At 34.8% G+C, this 24,942-nt stretch overlaps 8 protein-coding genes across 8 annotated transcripts; 3 read left to right on the top strand and 5 right to left on the bottom strand.

The window, feature by feature from the left end:
• The first annotated feature begins 172 nt into the window (after positions 1 to 172).
• Positions 173 to 3,737, top strand: Tsp_06592 (serine/threonine-protein kinase TNNI3K). The gene is made up of 17 exons (XM_003378630.1): positions 173 to 212; positions 268 to 395; positions 446 to 559; positions 612 to 846; positions 1,226 to 1,385; positions 1,441 to 1,545; positions 1,611 to 1,785; positions 1,806 to 1,980; positions 2,037 to 2,129; positions 2,191 to 2,398; positions 2,455 to 2,581; positions 2,639 to 2,706; positions 2,881 to 3,013; positions 3,078 to 3,210; positions 3,274 to 3,383; positions 3,447 to 3,614; positions 3,732 to 3,737. Exons 1-17 carry the CDS (start codon positions 173 to 175, stop codon positions 3,735 to 3,737), a joined length of 2,178 nt encoding a protein of 725 aa, XP_003378678.1.
• A 687-nt stretch (positions 3,738 to 4,424) lies between these two features.
• Positions 4,425 to 5,516, bottom strand: Tsp_06593 (putative PAN domain protein). The gene is made up of 3 exons (XM_003378629.1): positions 5,423 to 5,516; positions 5,025 to 5,354; positions 4,425 to 4,960 (listed from the first exon to the last, which is right to left on the bottom strand). Exons 1-3 carry the CDS (start codon positions 5,514 to 5,516, stop codon positions 4,425 to 4,427), a joined length of 960 nt encoding a protein of 319 aa, XP_003378677.1.
• Positions 5,517 to 7,906: 2,390 nt separating this feature from the next.
• Tsp_06594 (conserved hypothetical protein) lies at positions 7,907 to 8,833 on the bottom strand. Its single transcript, XM_003378628.1, has 5 exons — positions 8,559 to 8,833; positions 8,496 to 8,505; positions 8,205 to 8,357; positions 8,092 to 8,156; positions 7,907 to 8,063 (listed from the first exon to the last, which is right to left on the bottom strand). Exons 1-5 carry the CDS (start codon positions 8,831 to 8,833, stop codon positions 7,907 to 7,909), a joined length of 660 nt encoding a protein of 219 aa, XP_003378676.1.
• Positions 8,834 to 10,086: 1,253 nt separating this feature from the next.
• Positions 10,087 to 11,039, bottom strand: Tsp_06595 (retinoblastoma-binding protein 6). Its single transcript, XM_003378627.1, has 3 exons — positions 10,907 to 11,039; positions 10,487 to 10,751; positions 10,087 to 10,438 (listed from the first exon to the last, which is right to left on the bottom strand). Exons 1-3 carry the CDS (start codon positions 11,037 to 11,039, stop codon positions 10,087 to 10,089), a joined length of 750 nt encoding a protein of 249 aa, XP_003378675.1.
• A 978-nt stretch (positions 11,040 to 12,017) lies between these two features.
• Positions 12,018 to 13,046, top strand: Tsp_06596 (retinoblastoma-binding protein 6). The gene is made up of 4 exons (XM_003378626.1): positions 12,018 to 12,126; positions 12,585 to 12,637; positions 12,660 to 12,735; positions 12,928 to 13,046. The coding sequence occupies exons 1-4, from the start codon at positions 12,018 to 12,020 to the stop codon at positions 13,044 to 13,046; spliced, it is 357 nt and encodes a 118-aa protein (XP_003378674.1).
• A 447-nt stretch (positions 13,047 to 13,493) lies between these two features.
• Positions 13,494 to 14,471, top strand: Tsp_06597 (barrier-to-autointegration factor 1). The gene is made up of 2 exons (XM_003378625.1): positions 13,494 to 13,687; positions 13,902 to 14,471. Exons 1-2 carry the CDS (start codon positions 13,562 to 13,564, stop codon positions 14,046 to 14,048), a joined length of 273 nt encoding a protein of 90 aa, XP_003378673.1. The 5' UTR covers positions 13,494 to 13,561; the 3' UTR covers positions 14,049 to 14,471.
• Positions 14,472 to 14,555: 84 nt separating this feature from the next.
• Tsp_06598 (alpha-1,3-mannosyl-glycoprotein 4-beta-N-acetylglucosaminyltransferaseA) lies at positions 14,556 to 16,070 on the bottom strand. Its single transcript, XM_003378624.1, has one exon. The coding sequence runs from the start codon at positions 16,068 to 16,070 to the stop codon at positions 14,556 to 14,558; it is 1,515 nt and encodes a 504-aa protein (XP_003378672.1).
• A 2,789-nt stretch (positions 16,071 to 18,859) lies between these two features.
• Positions 18,860 to 24,260, bottom strand: Tsp_06599 (DNA polymerase delta catalytic subunit). Its single transcript, XM_003378623.1, has 26 exons — positions 24,196 to 24,260; positions 23,898 to 23,998; positions 23,636 to 23,752; positions 23,365 to 23,578; positions 23,107 to 23,218; positions 22,843 to 23,000; positions 22,574 to 22,676; positions 22,378 to 22,486; positions 22,175 to 22,305; positions 21,972 to 22,076; positions 21,767 to 21,907; positions 21,603 to 21,713; positions 21,464 to 21,553; positions 21,354 to 21,437; positions 21,211 to 21,299; positions 21,027 to 21,140; positions 20,833 to 20,968; positions 20,634 to 20,759; positions 20,469 to 20,564; positions 20,094 to 20,404; positions 19,998 to 20,031; positions 19,702 to 19,850; positions 19,524 to 19,675; positions 19,302 to 19,468; positions 19,018 to 19,115; positions 18,860 to 18,956 (listed from the first exon to the last, which is right to left on the bottom strand). The coding sequence occupies exons 1-26, from the start codon at positions 24,258 to 24,260 to the stop codon at positions 18,860 to 18,862; spliced, it is 3,210 nt and encodes a 1,069-aa protein (XP_003378671.1).
• Between the last annotated feature and the right edge of the window lie 682 nt (positions 24,261 to 24,942).

Raw genomic sequence — 24,942 nt, 5'->3', positions numbered from 1 at the left:
TAGCTGTGCTTTTGATGGCAGTATCAGATTCACTGGTTTTTTTCAGTGATTCAGAAGTTGTTTAGGTTTTTACTTTCTTCGAATTTCCGAACTTTTTTTATGATTTGAGATCTTTCAGGTTGCGAATTTCCTAGCTTTCTTTTGATATGTCACATTGATCTCACATTCACAAATGGGTAATTATATGAAAAGGCCGAAGCATTCACTGTCGGGTAATTTTATTCATTGCTTGTATACACTGTTTAAAATTCTGTTGAATTTTTACAGATGAATTATACGACAAGATTTCCAAAGGTTATAGGCTAAGTTTAGAATTATTGGAACGTGGACTTTTGAATGATGTTGCTTTAACTTCTGACTCTTTGTTGTCTGAACTGTTAATTGCTTGTTATGAGGTATGTAATGTTTCTTACAGCTCAAATTTTTCTGATTGTTGAATTTTTAGAATGATGTTAACAGATTTAAATCAGTGTTGGAAAATTTAAATTTAAATGTGAACAGTATCAGTTGGCGTAAAATGTCTTTGCTTCATATTGCTGTTCTTTGTGAGAAGTCTGAGGTATGTATTACGAGTGAATTTTGAATCCATAATGTATTTGTTTGATCACCAGATTGTGAAAAGCTTGCTAGAGAAGGAAGCAGATGTACACCAGATTGATTGGGCTAGTTTTACTCCATTACATTTGGCTTCATACTTTGGTTTTACAGAAATCGTTAGGCTGTTGTTGTTGTTTTCATCGAATCCAAACAGTCTAACTGGTGTTCAGGATACACCACTTCATTTGGCTGCGTTGAAAGGGCATTATGAAACTGTTGAATTGCTTCTTTCCAAGCCTGAGTTATGCGGTAATTATTATAAAAATTTTTTGTCACATCCTGCCTTGAGTACAGCTTATAATAAAATTTTCTAACAGCATTAGTAATAACGCATTTGCTTGCTGAAGAACGCATAATGAAAGAAACTAACTAAATGTTAATCAAAAATTATCCTATTTTGTATTCATTAATAAGTGTAATAATAATTTCCTTTTCTATGTAACTTTAAATTGAATTCTGCGTCTAGTGCTATCCAGTTTGTTAAAAAGAAACTGAATGCAATAACATTTACGAATTAGACAAAAATTCATACTGTAGTTATAATGAAAATAAAGTTTAATCCTTTGGTTTTATTATTTTCCAGGTGCTGGATTTTTTTTAATTTAATATTTATATTTAAAAAATTTAGTTGTTTGGCCTAATCAAGAGAAAAGCACAGTATTTCATTACTGTGCACAGTTTGGACATTTGGAAATTATGAAGCTGCTTTTGGATGATATTCAACGTTACGACATTATTTCAGCTTGTGTTCACGAAGGAAATTTGTATGGTGATACTCCATTGCACAAGTATTTTTTTATAAGCATATCTCAAAATATGTATAATTGTAATAAGCTTTTGCAGTGCATGTTATTCGAATCAATTTGAAATAGTGAAATTGTTGATTAGCCGCAGTGGTTTTGATTGCCTGTCGAAGGAAAATATGTTTTCAGAAACGCCTTTACATGCGTAATTGTTTATTATTATTTTTCATTGTAAAATGTTGACTTGAAAATTTATTTTTAATCTAACAGTGCTTGCACCGCAGGAAAAAGTGTTGATTTAATCGGCTACTTGTTGAAGCAGCCGGGAGTGAATGTTAACTGCCAAGGACGTGATGGTCATACACGTAAGTCAGTTATGTCACGTTTGGTTGATCTCAGTTCACCCTGCACTCTGTTTCAGCACTGCATAGTGCCTGCTACAATGGTCATTTGAAAGTAGTGAAGTTTTTGCTTGATCAAGGAGCCGACATGGATATCAGCGCAAATTCTCAAATACTACGAAAATTTAAACACGCAAATAGTGGTGCATTTGGTGACTCAGATGTCGATTTTGAAAACACTGCGAAAGGTCCAATATCAGTGGCAAGTCAAACCCCAATAGCTTGGGCTTATGAACAAGGTAAGTAAATGCTATTTGAAATATGAGAGAAAATATTTTTTTTTCGTTTTATAAAGGCTTTGACAATATTGTAAACCTTTTAAAAGATGTGAAACGTTCAGAATATTCTCGTTCATCTGCAAGTGAATGTTCTTACAACTCCTTGAATGGTATGCGCAGTGCGTTCTCATCTACTTATGAATATTGTTAAAGATTAATTTTTGAATTTAGATTATGCATCGGTTACTTTGCCATCACCAATGGGGAAGTTAAAAAGTGTTACGAAAGAAAAGGCAGAAGTTCTTCAGTTGCGTAATTTGCTGGGAAACCAATATCATATACAAATGAGCGACATCGACTTGCAAGAATCTGTAGGTTCTGGCAGCTTTGGTAAAGTTTACAAATGTGTTTTGAATAATAGAACAGTTGCAGTGAAAAGGTAATTTTGCAACAGTCTGTATTCATTTTTGTACAGCAAGGAGATTAATGTTTTAGATATCGATCTTGGTCCGTGGGTTCCAAATCCGACGTGAAAATGTTCTGTAGGGAAGTTTCCATCATGAGCCGGTTGAATCATCCAAACATTTTGCAATTCATTGGTGCTTGCTTAGACGATCCTAGTGTATGAGAATTATTTATAAATTTAATTTTCTGCAGCAAATTTTTAATATTTGTTTAGCAATTTGCTCTTGTAACAGAATTTGCTCAGGATGGATCGTTATTTAACGCCTTACATGAAGAAAAACGGTACCAAATTATTTTCTTCACATTTTCTATGTGAAATTCTTCCTTACTTGACAAATCTTTGAAAGTCACAGTCAGTTAATATATTTTTGTTTTGGTTGGTAGGTTTTTTGATGCAGAGTTCAAGTTTTCAATTTGTTTTGATGTGGCCAGTGCTATGAATTACTTACATAAAAGATCGTATCCCATTATTCATCGTGATTTGAATCCTCATAATATATTGTTAAAAGGAAATCGTGCCTTGGTTGCTGATTTTGGAGAATCTCGATTTGTGGATTCACGAGACATTGATATGACCAGGCAACCAGGAGTATGATGATTACTTTTTTTTACTTGACAAAGTAAATAAGGAAATTGTAATATTTCCATTTTAGAATTTACGGTGGATGGCTCCTGAAATATTTCTCCAGTCCGGCAGTTATACGACAAAAGCGGATGTTTTTTCTTATGCACTCTGTGTATGGGAAATCTATACTGGTGACATCCCATTTGTTCATCTAAAACCAGGTAAAGTGCACTTATAAAGAAGCGCTGAAATTATTGTCAATCATGATAAGTTGCTTTTTCAAGCTACGGCAGCAGCAGAAATGGCTTACCGAAATAATCGCCCTTTACTAAGCGACGCTATTCCTGCGAAAATTCAGTCTTTAATAAATAAAGCATGGCATTCAAGTGTTCAAGTATATTGCGTGAATTTTATTTTTCATTTAAAAATATTCGTTGCAATTGTTAAAATGTTACAGTATCGACCTGAATTTTTTGTCATCATGAATGAATTGATGGGAACTAAAAAGCAGAACAAAGAGGATGCATCTTCTTTGCCAGTTGGAGGTGATTCCAATTCGAACTCTCAATCAGAAGATTCTGCAGTATTGTTGTCGATATCACGATTTAATGATTTATTAAAGCTGGTTGATAAAAATGGTAATATATTTCTTTGATTAATATTAAAACGTTAAAAGTATTTTTACATAATTAAATCCACAAAAGGTTAATATAATAATAATAATTATTATTATTTTTAATAGATTTAATCAATTTTTCTTTTTAATTAATTGTAATTTTTCACAATTGTGGCAACATGTTAAAGGTTAATAAATAGCCTTGACTTAAATTTGTAACAAGGTAAATGGTTTAAGAAAAACCATTTTGAAATGAAGTGAAACTGAGGAATAACTAAAAATGGATTATAATTGTGTATTTAATTTCAATGTTATTTATTTATTATTAATTTGAACGAAAATGATAGTTGAAATGTATCTTAAATGAATATTGTACAATTTGTGAAGAGCGTGTTTCATTTTAATGGGCCATTTGGTGGAGCGAAATTGTGTTATCAATTTTCTTGCGTTTGTCAGAGCAGAACGTGGAATAATAGCAAGAATTGAGGTTCAATTTCATGTTTGAATGTTGAATGATTGAAAGGAAATTCTTTTAAATAGAAAATTTTATTTTACGTTAGAAATCAAATGTACACTTCAATTTCAAATTTTAGGCTACGTGGTTGATCCATCACAAAGTGTTTCTGGTCACCGACCTGAAAATTAGTCAACGAAAACCCACTTGATCATAAACGATAACAGAACAACTTTGAATATGATGAATATGAATATTAAACAATAAGATTGTTGTTTCATATTTGATTGGATGAATTGAAGAACAATGTTTTGTTTTGTAATATTAGTTTTTCGTCGTTTCATTTATTGAAATATATATATTGTTTAATATGTCATGCGACTTAACAGAAGTATGAAAAGGGTTAGAAGTGCCGGAACGGGGCCGGGTGCAGCGTTGGTCATCGCTTCGGGGACATTTTTCAGTGGTTTCACAATTCCACAAGCTACTGGCGACTTACTGTCCTTGGGCCATATGCTGAGCATGCTGCCAATAATGCGATCCATGTTGTACAAAGATAAATGGAGACGACGCTTAGCCATTACATGAGTTCCATGGGCATCGGACATGAGTTCGAGAACCTCTTTGGATAAAGTGGTGACTGGTTCGACGTACGGTTGCGAAATACCTTTCACTTTCATCAGTTTGAATTCGTTTTTTATTCCCAAACTGCATCCTTTGATCCAGTCGGTTTCGTGTGAAATTTCGATCGAATACTGTTTATCTGGCTCCAGACCTACTATAATACCGGACGTGGTTAGTTCTTTGTCTTGCTTTGACTGGACAAAGTCCAAGTAGCCAAGCACGCCACGATAGCCGCCAAATTCGACCGTTGCCGTGCCAACTTCGCTGCCCAATTCAGCTTAAACCAACGAACTAGACTTGATATGATATCATCGAATGTTCATTTAAATGAACCTTTTTACCTTCCATACGAGCCAGGGTGCATATATTTTCGAAATAGTGCACAGTGACCGCTTCACCTTCTTGTGGTTCAGTAAACAGGTCTGGTTGGGTTTTACGATTCTCTTGACTGAGAATGCATTCGCCTTCACTGGACAGGTACATTGCCGAATTGCAGGTGAAGTTGAGCATAATTTTTGCCCGCAAACATTCACGCAAACAGTCGTCTTTGAAACGAACCTTGGTCAAATGGGTTGTAAAGCCCACCAGCCACCGATTGCCGACATGTTCGAAACAGTGGAGCAATTCCAAATCGTCCACTTGTTTCAGTCTCGAATTATCCACATTTCCATCTTCAAGAAAATAAAATACAAACAATTATTATTTTTTTTCATTTCGAAAGATGCTCATATGCCTGAACCTTGGGAATTGGCTTGCTTCGGCAAATCGCTGTTGGTTACCGTACGACAAGCGATCAATAGCAGCGCTGTAGCAGTTGCCAACGAACCGTGCATGGTGGTGTGCAAAAATTGGTTTGGCGCACCTTCTACGCAAACGTCAGTGGAGCATGAGCTATTAGAGCGCGCGAACTGGTTTCACATGTTTATACCCCGAGGCTGTGTTTGCATGTTTCTCCAACGTCAGTCGTGACTTTTTTCATTTCTTTTACGAAACGGCATTCTAGCATGTAAATTGATTTTCAACTTCAATCGGCGAAAATCGTTTCATTTTCATTCTCAATTTGCAATGCCAGCTAAAGCACAAGCACCACTTTTGCATTTGACATCTTAATTTTCTTTTAGTCATACTGTAATAATGATAACTGAGGAAATTATTGAAGGCGTTTCAAAGGATGCCTTTTTTGCTACAACATTATCCACATATTTTTGCAATTTAAAATGGCCAAGGATGCAGATAGTTTAATGTATATGATGATTTTGATATGATATGATATGGAATTTATATGAAAGGTAAAAATCAGTAAGGTTTATGATGAATAGTATGGTGTTTTATTTGTATTTTTGCTCTTTTAAATGAAAAGATGTTCAGCACATGTTGTAAAACTGTATTTTTTACACCCTGTATCAAATTTGCGGGTATTTTGTTGCACATATATATAAACATGCAATACTGTTTTATGATGCTAGTGAATTTGTCACATTCTGTGATCTTGCCTCTCTCGCATAGCTCATATATAATGAGTGCTCGCTCTGACCAGTGCTTAGGGGTTTTTACGTTAAGGAAACGTAAAGAACTTCCTTAAGGTTTTCTAAGCCACACTACTAAGCGACAAATAAATACACAAACCGACAGGCAATTTAACTGGTTCTTTTTATTCGTTATCTCTGACCTCTATTATTCGTTCTAGTACAGCGGTTGATTCTTATCATGATTAACTGCATGCAGCATTTGTTTTTAGAAAGACAGTAAGCATACATTACGGTCATCATGGACATATGTATTTGTTATTTAATGCCCATCTCCATGCCCAATGTTGCTTTAAAGCAACATCTTTTTTTGCTACATTTTTGTAACATGTAAAATGATCTGTTTTGCTATTCTTCCATTACTACCCTCATGCTTCTGTTGTTTTATTAAATCTAGAAGGAAAGAAAACAGTCATAATTGATGAATATACTGAGGCAAATATGTTAGGAGTTAATATTTAAATTTATAGTTTATTTCAACGTTCGTATTTTGTTACCAGAAAATCATTGTGAGTTGAGACGTTTTTATTCTCTCAGACAGACCCGTAGTATTGAAATATGGTATGACTAGTGTTAAGAAATCTTTGGTTCAAACTTGTAGATCTTTTTTGTAAGTGAACTGTATGTTTCTGTTTATAAATGATCAAAAACAATGTACAATGTATAATTCAATTTTATTCAGTTGAAGCACAGGATAGGTAATGAGCAGTTCAAGCTTATGGAAGATAGCTTTTCTTGCGTGTGTTGTCCCTCCTCACTCATACTCATACATGATGGTGACCTGACTCCAGGTCCAGATCTCACGGTGGCCCAAATCTCTGAGAACCAGATTCAATAAACGGCTTGGTTGTGCAACCGCTTGGTCTGTGCGGCTGCATTGATTTGAACAGCCACGCTGTGAGAAACATTTCATTTTGACGCGTAGTCAGCAGCTGACCACCGGAATTGTGGCAGATGTACAGCGTAGACGCTGACTCTTTGAGATTGCTGTATTGCTTAATTGCGATTCCATTGTTTATCGTCGAGAAAAAAAGGGAGGGGGGGTAACTGACGTTACGTCACCGTTGTTTTGGTGCATTTTGGTTTTGGAAACAGTGTTTTGATCGTGGGGAATTTAAGCACCGATGAGTAAGTATAGAGAAAAGATTTTTCAACAACTAGATTAAGTGACTGTGTAGCAGGCGAGTTTCATACGTAAAAACGGTTGTTGCTTTAAAGCGACACTGAGTATTAATGGTGTAACGGTACGATCATAATCAAAAGGAAAACGACCTCTACCTAGCGGCAAAACATCTGAAATATATATATATATATATATATAGAGTGTTCGTATTTGTGTGCGTGAATAAACGTTGAGAACCCGAGATATGCCTCGTTTGTATGATCGACAAAGGTCTACCGTAACTCAGGACGTTACAATGGTAAAATTTTGGTTTTAATAAAAAATTTTAATATTTTCAAAATTGTATACTGTATTTTTTTATACCTTTGTTTCCGTATAAACATGCTTACTGTATATATGGGTGGAACAAAAAATCATTTTCGACATTGTCGTGTTATATATGTGGTATATAGCAGCTGTTGTTTTGAGCATTGGTAATAGTCAGAAGTTCTGAGCTATGTGTCGAGTATTTACTACTGTGACGGCGACAGGGAAATTGTACCTGCTAATCAGGTTGACCTTTTTGTAGGTCTTGCTACCGTTGGAGACTCGGGCGCGTGAAAGTCAGTTGATAACGCAGCGTTGTCGGTCCACTGTGCCCATCGTTGTGTATATATATGCTGTTGTCTTGAGTAATGAATACCGAACCTGTGAAGATGGTGCGATCTAACCCTGCGTCTAACGCCACTACCCTATGAACGTTTTCTACAAATGATATACGGGACAGCTGTGTGTGAGATAAAAGTCTGAACAACCATTGGCTGCTGACTTTTTATCAAGACTAGCTATAATTTCTCAAATCAGTCTGCACTATTTCACGCTTTACTATGGACTTTGTCACCGTCTTTTGGCAAACAAAATCTGGACGAACTGTTAGACAAATTGTAGTTCTGCCAGATCCTGATGTATCTGAGCCAGACAGATTCTGACGATGAATTCGACCGTTTATCCCACGTGTCTGAGGTTAGGTGATGCTGCCATCCATGCTAAAAAAATCTAATATTTGGAGTCGACGACCTTTCAAGCCGGAAACAGCAGCTTTCACTGGTAAAACCGTTTAGAATCGGATGAAGAAGTACCACCAGTTCTTCGGCCAGTAGAATACTTCCACAAGTACTTCACACCACAGCTTCTCTTAAATTTCATTTGAGACAAATTGTAAAGCCATTCAGTGCTTCTATTCCAACCTGGCTGCAACAGAAGCTGAGATTGAAATCTTAATTGGTATGCTGATTAAGATAGGCATTTTCGCATTGCAACGGTATCGCATGTTTTGGGCACACTCATCACTTGTTGATTCTGTGGCAGACTCCACCAGCTTCTTGCATCTGGCCGTAATCCTACACGAAGAGCCCAGTGCGAGCCTGTCAACTGTCCCAAGAAAAAGGCCAACCCCCGCGTCGCACGATTCAAACGCTTCCAACGTCTGTTTCACAGCAACCGGAGGAAGCTGGCCGGTCATATTCTTGACGTAGCCTCATTAGAGCAGTTCGATGGCAGCATTGAAGAGGTCTCCACACATTTGGAAAAAATCCTCGCCTACCGGCCAAATTCAGAATCCGTAGAGTATTCTGCGGTAAATGCTGAACACGGCGTCAGCATTACCCATCCAATACTGGCCGAGGAGGTCGAGGCTGAACTAAAAGCCGCCCACCCAACGGCAGTTGGGCCATCTGCTTGAAGTCTGCCGATTTACCCAACTCGGTGAAAGCTAGTCGAACAATCTTTCTCCCGAAAACTGACGGCACCACCGACATTTCCAAATGTCGACCGATTACGATTGCATCCACGATGTACCGGCTGCTCAGCAAGATCATCACTCGACGGCTGGCAGCAAGGGTGGAACTTAAAATATATGGCATATTTGAGAACACGTCGACTTTATACGCCCTTCTAAAGGATGCTAAGGCGAGGTCGAGTGAAATTTGCTTAGCAATGCTCGATCTAGCAAAAGCCTTCGACTCGGTGCCCCACTCGCGGATTCTACGAGCCCTTGGGAACAAAAACGTTGACCCGGAATCAATTGACCTGATTCTGAACATGCTAATGGGGTCTACATACGTCGAAATAAAAGGGCTCCAGGGCAAACTTATACCCATTCGCAATGGAGTCAGGCAAGGTGACCCCTTGTCGCCCCTATTATTCAGTCTATTTATAGACGAGATAATAGGTCGCCTACAAGCCTGCGGCCATGCCTACGATTTCCATGGCGAAAAAATTTGCATCCTGGCTTTCGCCGATGATCTGACGCTGGTGGCTGACAGTGCAGCTGGCATGAAGATCCTTTTAAAAGCGGCTTGTGACTTTCTGGAGGAATCTGGAATGTCACTTAATGCAGAGAAATGCCGCACTCTCTGTATTTCAAGATCTCCTCGAAGCCGCAAGACATTCGTCAACCCAGCTGCCAAATTCAACATCAGCGATTGGAAAACGGGTATCAGCTCAGAAATCCCCTCCTTGTGTGCGACGGACACCTTTCGTTTCCTGGGGCACACCTTCGATGGAGAAGGAAAGATCCACATCGATACGGAGGAAATTCGATCCATGCTCAAATCGGTGAAGTCAGCTCCACTGAAATCGGAACAGAAGGTGGCATTGATACGGTCACACCTTCTTCCCCGCCTTCAGTTCCTGTTTTCTACAGCTGAAGCTGACAGCCGGAAAGCCTGGCTGATCGATTCCATCATCCGGGGGTGTGTGAAGGAGATCTTGCACTCAGTGAAAGCTGGTATGTGCACTGATATCTTTTACATACCCTCTAGAGACGGTGGAATGGGACTTACTTCCCTCGAGGAGTTTTCCCTCTTCAGCAGGCAGAAGGCACTCGCCAAGATGGCTGGATCGTCGGACCCCCTCTCGAAATGGGTTGCTGAATTCTTCATTGAAAGGTGGAACATCGCCCGTGACCCGAAAGTTATTGAAGTTGCTCGGCGCGTCTACCAGAAAAAACGGTACCAACGCTTTTTCCAGACGTACCAGAGCGGTGGATGGAACGAATTTTCGGGAAACACTATTGGAAACGCCTGGTTGACAAACGGCCGTGCCCGCGGAAGAAACTTCATAATGGCTGTGAAATTCCGTTCGAACACCGCAGCCACCCGGGCCGAAAACCTACGGGGCCGCCTCGGCATGAAAGAATGCCGGTTTTGCAAGAGTGCCACCGAAACTTTGGCACACATTTGCCAGAGGTGTCCGGCAAATCACGGCTTGGTAATCCAGCGCCATGACGCAGTCCTGACCTTTCTCGAACAAGTGGCGCTGAAAGACAGTTTCCAGATCATAAAAGAGCCCAAGGTGCCAATTCCAGCCGGCGCGCTCAAGCCCGACATTCTTTTTATCAAGGCCGACGCTGCGTTTATTGTAGACGACGAGGACGCTCACTGAAGCTGGTCAACAAAATGAAAAGAGATAAATACAAAATTGCCATCTCGGCAATTTCGTCATTTCAATGACATCGATACAGCTATTATGGACAGAATCCATCCTGAGTATGATCGATTTTTCATGGTACGGCCGCTGCTCGAAAACATCAAACTTGAAAATTCTGTTATCTGCAAATAACAGCCCCCTGCACTGTTGAACATTAGGCAAAATGAAGTATTACAACCCAAGAAAGCCAGATAAGCGGGGCTTGAAAGAGGGACATTTTGGGAAATTGATTCGTCCATGACTTTTGGCTATGCGATGGAATGATGCCAAAAGTAGAAAACCCTGTTGGTTTCTTCAGCGCTGATGTAGTAGTCAAAGTTGTGTGAAACTTTGCCGAAGCACAAGGGGTACAAAGTATTTTTTTGATAACTACTTTGCATTTCTTGAACTGCATGAAGCATTACTGAGAGACGGGATCCACTCACTTGCAACTATGCGATCAAACAGGCTTCGCGGCTGCCCGGTGAGGCCTTTCAATGAATTGAAACGAAGAGGCAGAGGTGCCACCGACTTTATCGCGCCAAAGATAATAAGGTGTGCGTATTGAAGTGGTTCGACAACCGTGAAGTAATATTGTCATCAACATACAAGTGTGGACCCGGTTGAGCCAGTTACACGTTGGGATAAAAGGAAACTTCAGTTTATCGAAGTCCCTTGTTCAGCAGTGGTTTCAGAATACAAGAAGTTCATAAGAGGCGTAGATTTTACTCGCATGTTGATTTCCTTGTACAGAATGGACCGTTCCGTGTACCGGTGTAAGCGTGACCGGTGACAAGCAGAACAAACGGATGAAGAAGAATAGAGTCGATCAAGACCCATCAGACGAGCGGTGTAATCAACGCTGGATATTGCCCGTACTGACCCGTTGACCGAAATGATAACATCCAAAAAACACCGTCGTTTGTCAGAAAGCATGTCAAATTTGTTGCATGAAATATGATGTACATCTGTGTATTACTAACACAGGAAACTGCTATTTCTATTCAGTTATTATTGACGTTCTTTTGTTGATGTCGCAAATTAATATCAAATAAAAGTATATAAGAGAATGAATATACGCGAGAAGTTGTTTAAAAATGCTTTTTTAAAATATCCATCTCGTTAATCTTAAAAAAGAAATGTAATTAGCAATCAAACATTACCGGAAACAAACAAGATTCTCATTTTGAAGACTGAAATAATGTTTTGAGATCAAAATGATATAAATAACATTTGATATGAAGAAACGAATTTTCACCGTTGATGTCAGGTGTTGCTGTAAAGCAACATTTTCAAGAACAGTAATAGGCCATGAGATTTCAAGTTCGAAGCATGTTCTATTGAGACGTATGTTAACGAAATTAAACATAAATAATCCCACAAAATCTGAAATAACTATGACAAAAGGGTTAACTTAAAAGCCAAATAGTAATTAATCGCTTGCTTCAAAAGCTTGTTTAACACATATTTACATGATAATATTATGTGAAGTTAAATGTAAAAGTGTAAAGTGTAGAGTAAAGATTTTGAAGTAAATCTTATGAAAAAATAAGGCTGGCAGTTGAAAATATTTCAGTGTGACTTTTTCTAAGTGAATTCAATTGTTTGAAGCAAAAAATTATTTGTCTCTAATGAATATAGAGTACATTTTACTTGAAAACATGATGCTTTCGAAAGCAATGACAAAAATGCATGACAAATTTATGTATGTTATTATAGTTAAATGTTCACATCACAATTAAAACAGCATAAATATTTCTTTCTTCAGTGAAGTTGTTTTTTGTTGAACTATTAATTCTTTGTAGCTTTGACACTGTGTTCTTCTACTGCTCAAGTAAACTCAGAATATCAGCAGTTCGTATATTTTTGGTTTTAATTAGCTCTCTGCCATTTCTGAAGTTTCAATCAGAAAAACGTCTGCAAAGAAGAAATCTTTTGCAACACCCGTTTTCTCACGTGAAAAGCAGGCTTCTTTTCCTTATTTTTATTTTTCCTGATTCTGATGTTTTTAACTTTACCGTTCGAAGCTTCATTTAAAATTGTTATTGGTGGAGTTGGAATTATGTTTTGTTTCTTATCCTTTCTGTTCAATTTTCATAGCTTCATTATTATTATTATTATTATTATTATTATTGCTATATTACACAGTAAGTCATGTAGTAGACCAGCGAAATGTTTCGGTCAATAAAAACTGTTTTCACATCACTGTTCCGAGACAACAAATATGCATTATATTACGGCAACAGCAAGCACTGTCCGCAAAGTGATAAAATTTGAGCAGAGCCATGACAACACTGACGTTCAATAGCACACCAAGCAACGAACTAAATAAGCAGACATTTTGTCCAATCATAAACCAAAAATCTCTTCTGCATTTTTGAATTGCAAGCAAAACATTAATTTATAAATTTATATTTCATTTTATATAATTCAACTATTAAAAATCATTTATAAATTCATTTAAATTTTATTAGGTCACACGTTAGAATTTTTTACAAATATCTTACTGTATTTTTGCTCTGTGGTCATGATTTAGCGTTAATTAATAATTCATAAATTATTTATTTTATATTACGTAAATATTAAAAAGGCATTATATATAATTTTTTAGAGTAAATTTGAATTAATTCATCCATCTAAAAATTTTTATTTAGTGCTTCTGTATGATACTGTAGCTTTGCTAATTGGTCTTGATTTTCTTTAGTTGAAATCTTATTTTATTGGGAAGACTGTTCTTGTAAACTTTGAGTTTTCAGAATATTCTGCAATTTGGTTTACAATAATGTCGTCGACTTCTGTGAAGCATCGTGAATTTGTTTCGGAGCCAATTGGCGAAAAAGAAGTAACTGCCATCGCCGGAATTGGTCCTGTGTACGGGCAAAAGTTGATTGATAAAGGATTCGACAAGGTTTTGTGAAAGTTTTTTTTATTTGTTTAATTAATACTTTTGTTGTAGTTATTTTAATTAACAAGATAAGAATAATTACGAATGTGTAAGTTGTAAAATTAAAAATTAAACTTCGTTGCACTGTTTAGCTAAAAATGACATTGACATGTATTGGTTTAATCTGTTATTTGTTTGATATTAATGTTTATTTTTTAAAACTTGCTTTATTTTTTAGGCATATACAATTTTGGGACAGTATTTGCTTTTGAAACGAGACAACGAGCTTTTCGTTGAATGGTTGACTGATTTAATTGGCATGTCTTCGAAACACGCGCAGTCTTGCTATGAATGTATACATGATTGGAGTGAACAACATTTGTAGTGGAAAACGAACGAAAATCTTATCACGCATCAGTCATCCTTTTTTCATTTTAAACTTAGTTCTTTCCATGCCTGATTTATGTAGTAGAAAAATCATGTTTTAATGGTGAAAGTAAATTTATCATTTATTATATATATTATGGTGATGCACATTTTCAAAATTATCATTGATTAATAGAAAAATTACGCACTGTTACTTTTAAATTCTTACGCAGTGAGTAACTGGAAGATATAAATATTAAACATTTTATACTGCTGATTTGAAAAATTAATTTTTCTCGTAGATTGCTTTGTTTTCCCTAAGCATGATTTTTTTGTCTCATCGAAGAAGAACACATTTTGAAATTTATTATCACAGACTTTTTATTGAATATTAGATAAATCAATATTCACTTGAATTGTTGAAATACTCGAATTTACATGTCCGTCCGACATATAAATGAATTTTTTATTCAGCATAAATAAATATAGATGAAATTAGTATAATACAGTTGAAAAAGAACAGTGGTTATTTAACGGTGGTAGTAGGTACGGATGTCTTCACTTCTTCGGCTTTTATCCACATTTCTTTGACTAGCAACCATTTATTGGAAGCCGTTTCGAAGAAAATTCTAAGGTAAGAAACCTTCAATGGGTCGTCAAATTGCATCTCCGCTCTGCCGTTCAAGTCAAACCTAGTCAGTACGCAAAACTGAATATCGGACGACGTGGGAAATCGCGTTCTCTGCCCAGGGTCGGTGAGAAGCGCTTCCACGGTGGCGTTGTAGAACAAATCTTCATCGTGAGTGGGTGATCCGCTGGCAAACACGAAGCCGGTCATCATTATGCTGGGCTGAAATTCGAAAAGAATGTAGTCGCCTTTTGCTGGACTCATCGCCCAAAATGCCGACTGACCGTTGTAAGCATTCCACAGAGTGTATTTTTTAAACACTTTCAGCGATGTGCTAACACGAGCTGTTGGATTGGCATGAGAACGGAACATAAGTAAATTGCCGCCGAAGTCTTTCTCCTTCAGCATCTGGTGTTTTCCTTTCAACGAACTATGCACACCAACATGCTGGAACAAACTCGGCTTAAGTCGACCAATTCGTTTGGCCATTTCTTTGTTGCAATGTTTGCTGTCCTTTTCCAAATGGCAGTAGCGAACGTAAAAGAGATGCCACAGTAACCAATCGACCGGCTTGTCGCGATGAAATAACACCAAAAAGTGAATAATCAGAGGCAAGGTTCGACTTCGAAACAATTTCCCAATAAAGCCCAGAGAGCTGAATTCAAGCATCAGCCAAGATGAGCCGGTATTGTTGTCAACGAACGTTCGAATAAAAGATAAATAATTCGGTTTAGTAATTACATCATCTTCCAGTTGCATGTAGTACTGGCCACGACTACGACAATAGCTCATCAAATAGATATAGTCGAGGTTTTGCTTAGTTCTCCAGATCATCCGTTCCAATGAATCACCCATCGTAGGTTCAGTGGAATTCAAATCGGGTGGATAGTAGCTTGCAGCCGGCACTACAACCTCCACAAGTCCCGATTGAAGAAATTTGTCCATCTTGTTTTCAATCAAATGGATAATTTCATGAGCAGCTTGCGTCATACCCGGTTCGGCGACAAGAATTACAATCAAAACATTACGCGTCTCGTTTTCAGGCAAGTTATCAACAAGCGACTGCAAGGTGTCAAATAAATAGCTATGCTTTTCCCGAATTACAGTAGGAATTCCGATCGTCAAGTATACACCACGACGAAATTTAGATCGAATGAAAGCTGGCACCAAGCCACTTTTATCTTTTTGCAAATGAGACATATGCGAATAAATGCTGGGCAAAAAATCGTCCATAATAAAGCCACTTGCATTGGAGGAATTAATTTTGTTCAGTCCATCACTGACAGCAATGTTCAAATGACCATGAACTGATTGCAAGTTGGCCCAAAGTTGTTGTAAGTAATTTCTTCGATCAGATTCCAAATATTGAAAATGATTCAGCTGTTCGTCAATTGTTCTCAGTCGTACATTCATAATCTATTCAGCACAAACAGTTTCATGAAACAATGCGTTTTGCAAAATTTTAAGCTTGTTAGCAACAATACTTCCCAACTCTTTGATTGGTTATATAATTTTCCACTTACTAAGTTTATTTAATCAAAGTAGTAACTGTTAGTGTATTTTACAATTAAAAAATGTTCTCACAGAACACCTCCATCAAATCTCACTCTGACTCTCCATCATCAAATAAAACTGACCCTTTTTAACATATTCAAATTTATCAATTTGTAAATAACTGTTCCGAGAAATAAAATTTTAAATGAAAACTACAGAATATTGTACCATGGCAGATTTTTTTACCCAACAAAAAATCCATTCGAAAAAATATTTAAAAAATTAAATAGAAAATGAAGCGTTTCTTCAAACAAACATGGCAAAGTAGTTAAACATTCAGTAAAATAAAATTGAAACATTTACATCAAAATGAAAATACTGGCCTATAGACTGCAGTTTATTTGATAATATACTTTTTTAAATCTCAAGTTAAAACTTACACAAACAGCTAGTTGCATAAAAGTGAGAAGTGTAATTAGAAGCATTTTTTAACTTGCAAAATAAAATGTACACGTTTAATATTTTCCCTCTACTCTCTATAAATTTGTGAACAAAAATTCCTCGTCTGAAAAAAAACCCTAATGCAATTTTTTTTCAAATAAAACGAAACAGTAACTTCAATACATGATTCCAAAATCATATTTCATTTCTAATTTCTTTTCACATACTTATAAATTCCTGAAATGCTTTCAGGAATTATAGAGGAGTGACCACATTTAATATGAATTTATTACCTCATTATCAGTGAAAATGATTTTAAACAAAAAACTCTGAACCACCACTTACATTAGAAAGCTTTTTCAATTTTTCGTTGATATCCATACGGTCCTTTATTAATAAAAATATGCAGATCGTAAAAACAATAGAACTGATGATTAATTTGCAATTTCGAAGCATTAGCGGACGAACAAAGCGACCAGCAATCGCAAAAGGTTTTCATTAATAGCACACGTCATCTCGACTGTAGCCTATTCATAATATATATAGCAATATTTTGTGCTGTCGTACTACAGACTATGATGAGAGAAAAAAGAAGCTACTATCATCAATATTAATTGATATCAAAATTCAACTCGAAAGATTACTACAGTAAGAGTATGAGCAAAATATGTTACATTCATTGACAAAATCATAATGGTCTACTATGAAATAAATTTTTAAGAAAGTTTTCAAACAGTTAAGAAAGAAAGTAATTCAAACAATTCAATTAAATAATAAAAAAATCAATAATCTGATGCTGTAATCAGATATGTGTCAGTAACGAAATCATGGTCGTTTTTATAAAGCCATTATAATTTAACTTTTATTATATTAAGTGAAACAATTGCTCACATCACGGATTGCTGTTTATTAGAACAAATTTTTAGCAATTTTAAATTGATGCAAAGGAGTTGAAGTGTTATAGCAAACTGTAGTGAAATTGATATTCAGGTCAGTTAATTGTTCATTATATATCCTAGTTTATTTCATCTTGTAAAGCTCCTCTAATGTTCAATTTTTCATGTTTATTAAATTCACAGAAATAATCACATATTAAATAGCCATGTAATCAGCAACATTATTGATGAGATTATCAACTTTTATCACATAAATTCATTTAATTTGAACATATGCAAATCTGATGCTAAGTCAATAATATGCTTCTAATATATATTCAGTTCAGTGACAGATGTCAATATTTAATCCTATTACCCGATTGTATTTCACATTATTCCTTTTTGTCCACAATTTTACATTTCTCTCAATTTGTATATTTATCAAGTTTTTTGTAATTTTTTCAATAAATAAAAAAAGTTGTTGATGAACTTAATTGCGAATGTGTAATAATGAACCAACATTTGGTCTCTGTCTTGAAAAAAAAGCACAAATTTATGTATAATCATCTCTGCATGGATAAAATAAATAATGTTAATGAAATTAGTTTCGTGTATTTTTAAAATTTATAGCAGCCAATCAAAAATGAAAAAAAACAAACCCGTTGAAAAATGACTATTCTCAGGATATTTATGATTATCATAAAATTTTATTTATTATCAAATATTTTTTTAAATAAGTAAATATCTTGCCAAAATTAAAATCTGTTCACTTACCGTTAAACATGTAATAGTAAAAATGAAAAGAATTATTGCAGTACAATAGAATCGTTTTGAATAACCGCTAAATAAAAATCTCTGGACAATAGCCAACATTATATTTTTAAAAATTGAAAGCGTGTAAATTATAAATTGAATTAGGTGATAAAAAATTTGTCTTCCAAATAAAGCAACACTGAACGAAGTGTTCAACGTGCATGTGCAAAGTGAAAAGTCAGTCAGTAATAAACGTTATATATATGCTTATGAAATGTTGAAAATTCAAGATTGTAATTTAAACTTCAGATGTAAATGTTTAGCGTCATTATTTGCTTGGCAAAACATCTGCCATGTGCAAACAGTGGACAATCAAAATCCGTTTTGCTCCGAAACTGAATCATCAAATTTGGCAGTTTAATATTGAATTTGACAAACTGCATTATTAATAGAAACAAAAAATATTCTAAACAAAAAAATGCAAAAAATTAATTTCTCTAAGGACAATAAGTGCAGAACAGTTTGAATTATTGGAAAGAGACAAAAAGAAAAAAAATTAAATACGTATTTGAAAACCAAATATGAATTAAATTAAATTAAATAAAAAAAATTAAATAAATATAATGCAAAATTTTAGATTCAAAAATCATCCATATCAAAACGTTGCATCCTTTTCCAATTGTCTTGTAGATCTTTCTTCACTTTTGTGCGCATGTAAAATATTGGACAATCTCGACTAGAAACAATACAGTTTTAAAATGTTTGATTTTAATAAATGAATAAATCACAAATTTAACCTTGAGCACAGTACTTCTTCATGCAAACTGCCTTGGCATCGCTGGCATTCTGTCCACAATCGTGAAAAGCGTTCTTCCAAATATTGAACTTGGAAAAGCTTGAAAAGTATATTTAAAAAATCATTTTTTTGCAAAATCTATCTCCTGTATTAAATAATTTTAAATTCATTACTGGCTAAAATAGATTGAAAAGAAAACACTCAACTTATATAGTACACACCACAAAAAAATTAATTGTTTAATCGAGAATACCAATTTAAATAAATGCCTTGGAAAATTATTACCTCACGTTGGTAAATTTCAACTTCTTTTGGCTTACAATGGTCGCATATAGCGCCATTGTTGGATAAAACGGCTCGGCAATTTAAACAAGTTTCCTGCTTCTTCGTAAACGCCATCAAACCTCCAAGTTTACTGTGAGTTACAGTTTTCGTACGCGTGTGGTCACCTCCTTCAGAAAAAAAATATATACAATTATCATAACAAAAAAATTTTAAATATCTTACTCAACAATATAGATTCTGCTTTGTCACCCAAAATAGGATCAAATATTCGAAGCAACGGTTTTGATAACTGATTTTCCAAATAATACTGCGTATCAATTGGAATGCTGTTCTCCAAAACGTATATCGGATCCTTAGATGTGTGGAAAATTGAACTGCATTTAATGAAATTGCAATTTACCTTACCTCGGCTTTCATGTACGCTGCGGTACCTTTGGATGCTGCAATGATGACATAAGGGACTCGATCACCAAGATGCGGTGCTGAACCTGGATCCCGTTTCCGCATTCTGGCTGCCAATTCAACGTGCGCTTGTTTGGCCGCATATTCCTAAGATTAAAAACATTAATGATATCAAATTTTCGTTCTTGAAATGCACAAGTCCAGAAACATCGCCACTTTATCCGTCTTTGTCAGCTCTTTGGAAATGATCAACTGACTAATATCTATTCGATTGCATAATAAATCTGAAATCACCATTTTCGTATATTCCACCGCCTTGTTAGGATCCCTGAAAATATTATTTTCGGAAATATTTATTTTTCATCAAAATGTATAATTTTTTTAGATTACCTGTCGATTAAAATTTTCTCCAAGCAAGTGTTCAGCACATTGGCAACAAGAGGACAATTGTCCCGACGCACCGTTTCAATACCTTTGCAGTCCATTTTATCATAACTTTGGGTATTTGTAAAATATAAACCGGCGTAGCGTTTTTTACTGATCAACAAATATGGAAAGTAGACTTTTTCAAATTCTAATTTAATTGGATTGACAAATTTGGCGCTGACGAAAGCGGCCGCTTCACGGCCCATCTCCATTGCTTTTTCCAGAGTATCCAGGCCGAAATCGACCATCACAGAATCCGTATCACCGTATATCACCTAAATAATTGCATATTATTGAATAAAAATGATGCAAAGTGGAATTTCATTGATCAGCTGAAACTTTTGCATCCGCTGAATAGCCATTCGCTTTGACAAACTGCTTTTCCACTTCTTCTTTAGTCTTGTCGATCATCATTCTACCAAACGCCGTGACACTCTTCATTCACAAAAATATGATAATGAGTCAAAAAAAATAAAAAGAACTATATTTCACTGTTTGAAAAACCTGTGAAATTTCTAGACAAGGCAGTTTGCCAACTTGTGCTCCGGTAAATCCGTAAACGGAATTTGCACTGATTTTCAACGCTAACTGTCGACCGTCCAATACTTGACGTCGAAATGCATCGGTTTCCTATATTTAAGAAAAAAATAATTAATTCTTAAATCATCCACAATATTCAAACTGCTTTTCATTTTTCTTTTACCACTTTCATTTGTTGCTTAACGGCTTTTCGTGCGGCTAACAAATTTTCCAAAATTTCCGGTAACAATCCTTTGCATTTGTCTTTTTTAACAAAATAATGTCCAGATGGTGTTTTGATGTAGTCTTCAGGAGAAAGTCTACAAATGGATTTATACTATCAAAAAATTTTTTTAATTATTTTTCTTAAATTCCCACTGGGATCGGACAGTCTCTTGCATAATCAAAGTGGTGTAACACAAATTGTGCGCCATCATGATCGACGGATACAGCGAAGCAAAATCTAGTGTCACGATAGGTTTGTTGTAATAACTAATCATAAAATAATTATTAATTAAAAAAAGAATAATAATTAAATTCTGTAAAAAAATGCCATTCACACCCTTTGATCGGTTCTATCACAGTTGCACCAGTGTAGTCTTCGCCAACTTCTGACCGAACGGCTGGCAAGAAGAGATTCTGTTCCCGAGTCTGAAACACATTCAAATTTTGAATATCGTTTCTCTTTTCAATTTAAATTTCAACTTGCGAACCCTGCGCATCAGTTGTGAAATAACTTTGATCTGTTGACCACGAGTAAGCAAATTGCTCACAGTGACACCCGTCACTCTTGACATCTCAATGTAATTAATTACTGACATCAATTTATCAAGTAGGCGAAGAGGCAAATATGCATCTTTCAAACAGTAGACGGCCAGACGACGTCGGGTTTGTTCATTTCCATTCTAAATTTTATTCCACTTTTATAACTGAAAAATTAAAAACAAACTTAACCTGAAGATCAGTAATAATCGAATAATGCACGTCTTCTTTTTGTTCTTGCAAAAAGTGAAAACTAACAGCATTCAATGTATAACTGCGCAATTTGTAATCTCTGAATAAAATCTGAAAGTAAAATTATGAAATATAAACTTGCAACCAATTCAGACATCTCCTACTTGCAACAGATCAAACTGTATTCGACCTTCTATATTGCATAGTTTATTTTCACGCCTGCCCATCTGACGAGATTGAACATTGGATGAATGAACCACAGTTTTCTGGTCCTTAATTCGACCGATAAATGCAAAATCTTTCACCTTAAATATTAACAGTTTTTCACACTACATAATAATAATAATAATACCAATATTAAAAGCTTACCGATAACGTTTGCGCTCGATCTATCAAATAAGGCAAATCAAAATTTTGAATATTATAACCAGTGATTATGTCCGGATCAACTTCTCTGACAAAACTCGCCCACTCCTAAATAAATAATCGAACAAAAAATTATAATATGCAAAACATAATTGCAAAAATAGCTTCACTGAAAGCATTTTCTCTTCAGTATCACAAGATATCACTTGACAGCCGACGATTGGGGCACAACTATTCAAAGTGAACACATTGCGCACAAAGGGTTCTTTTTCACCTTGGGTTAGAACCATATTTGCAATTTGAATTACTGGATCTTTTTCTGCCTCAGGAAACACACCTCAAAAACATAACCTCACATCAGAAAATCGAAGAGAAAATAAGCAAAAGTTAAAATTTTCATTTTACTTACCTTTACGGCCAGCGCATTCGATGTCTATACTCAAAATGCGCAACGGGGCTATGTCTGACCAATCTCCTTCTGGTGAATGAATTACGAGCTTTTTCCAATCGATATCAACCTTACAACAATCAATATTATTAATAAAACATATTTCAATTATTAATTGTGTAAAAAAATTATTTCATTATAAAAAAACACAAAATACTTCAATTTGACACCGGGACATCTTTTTCAAACTGCGCACAGTAAAAGCAGAAGGCTTCAACTCAATCCAACAACATCCAGTCATTGATGTATCAATCATAAATCTTGAAAATAAAATTTAATTTAAACCAATCATAATTGATTGATTCATTGATTCTTAATATGTTAAAAAGATAATATTTTACAACAAAAGTTCTTGTCTATTTCATATAATTATGAAAACCTTCTACATAACACATGTTCCAATCGAAGCAGTTTTCAATAATTTACCTTATCGTAAAATCAATGTTACTTTCAAATGTTAGTAATGCATTAATGGGTTGGCTTGCACAGCTCCATCCACCAGTTTCCAAAATTCTGCGTGCTAAAAACCAGCGAGTTTTTTCACATTTCAATATCAAAAAAATGTAGAAGTTAACAAACTTTATCTAATAAATAAATTATTCAGATATATACACATATGTAAACATTAAAATCTAGCATTATTGGCAAAGTACAATACTTTTATAATAGTACAATAATTTTGTTACCAACAGGAACAATTTTTGGCAGTGCCACAATAATTTTGACAAAAGTAGTGCTCTTCATGAGGTTATAACCATAAAGATTCCGTCCTTGCAAAATTTCCACATCCAAAATAGGTTTTCTAAAAATATGAATGTCTTAAAAGCAAACATAACTTCATATATACATTTGGTCACATCTAAAATTAAATTTCATAAATGCACACACACACATTAACAAACATTTATCTCTTGTTATATACATATATACTTATTTATTTCAGCATACTTAATATCTTTATTTGTACGCATCTCTTGCACTACTGCCTGGTTTAAACTATCACAAAATAAACTCGCTCGAGCTGGATCGAAATTTTCAATTTGCACATAAAAATATGGTTGAAATCCATGTACATGACAACAAACCGAATGCCCATCTTTTGTTGCACCATACATTCGAATAACTGCATGCACCTGATCAGTTTTCAAACCATTTTGCATGTCTGAATAATAATAATGCATTTTTTCTTTAAAAATCCATTTACCATAATTTCATTTACCAGAATGATAATAGTCGATATCCATGCATTGAAATATAACACTCCTCTCTGCAATATCTGATAATAAACGAGGTCTCGCCCAACGAGCACTAGTTTCAAACTGCTCAGGGCCAGAACCTAAAGTGAAAAAATAAATCTTTTTTTTTAAATATTTTATTATTAAAAATACGCGGGTTATTTAAATATACAAAATAATCTGAAAAATACATAAAAGAATGATGAGTAGTGAAGATTATAATGAAAATTATACACGAATAGTTACCAAATATTTGCGAATCCACGCCATTCTCGATCAAATCTGGTTCATCAAAAGTTGCAAGATGTAATTCAAAATCTGTTCTGTCCTCTTCTTCATCTAATTCTCTATAAATCATAGAATTGCTTAAAAGTATCATAAAAAATCCAACAGCATAACTGACATGTCATTTGCATAGGAATGAATTATCATTAAAAATTTAATTTAAATAAAATTAACTGAGAAAAATAAATAAGAAAACGCACTTCAACTTAAAAAGCTAAACATGTATATTGGCATGTGAAAATCGACTGTTTAAATTTACCTTCTGCGTTTGGTAAATTGAGATTGACTTGAGGAAAGACCGCTATTCCTGCGCTTCGATGCCATTCAAAGACTTGAAGCAAACAAATTATATTTAAAAATTAAAAACCGTAAATCACATGATACAAAATATACTTTTTTCCATGTAGGATAAAAATTAACAACATTTATTTATTTTACAAATAAAAAGCTTTTGTCAAAAAAATTTTTCAATTTTACATAATGTGATGAAAAATTATAAACACATATGACAAAAAAAGTAAAAACAAACTATAAATATCTTCAACGAACTGGTCTCAACAAGGAAAGTACTGATAACTGAATTTTTGAGGAAAGGAAATGTTGAGGATAGCAGTATTATTTTACTATATTAGAGGTAATTAAAGAAAAATGTCATCTTAACTATATATCCAATGATGAAATTAGAACCCAGTGTGATAGTTTCCCGCTAACATTACAGTGAAATTACAATGTTTCAAGATTTATTTAAAACATTTCACGTTTTAATGACTTTCCTGAACGTATAAGTTAATTAAAAGTAAAAAATGAAAATTATACTAATAAAATCTAAAAAAATAATATGAAATAAAATTTATTTATGCAAAAAATCATTTACCAAAATCAAAAATGTATGTCAGCAACATGTATTACTGTAATTTATTTCAAACCATGTGTATATTTACATTTAAAAAACGCTTCCTATTACTTTTCTAGAAAATGTTAAAAATCATTATACTCACATGATGTT

This window comes from Trichinella spiralis (genome assembly GCF_000181795.1).
Source record: "Trichinella spiralis strain ISS 195 chromosome Unknown Scfld4, whole genome shotgun sequence".
Classification (NCBI taxonomy): domain Eukaryota; kingdom Metazoa; phylum Nematoda; class Enoplea; order Trichinellida; family Trichinellidae; genus Trichinella; species Trichinella spiralis.
This window is presented reverse-complemented; position numbering and strand designations above follow the sequence as displayed.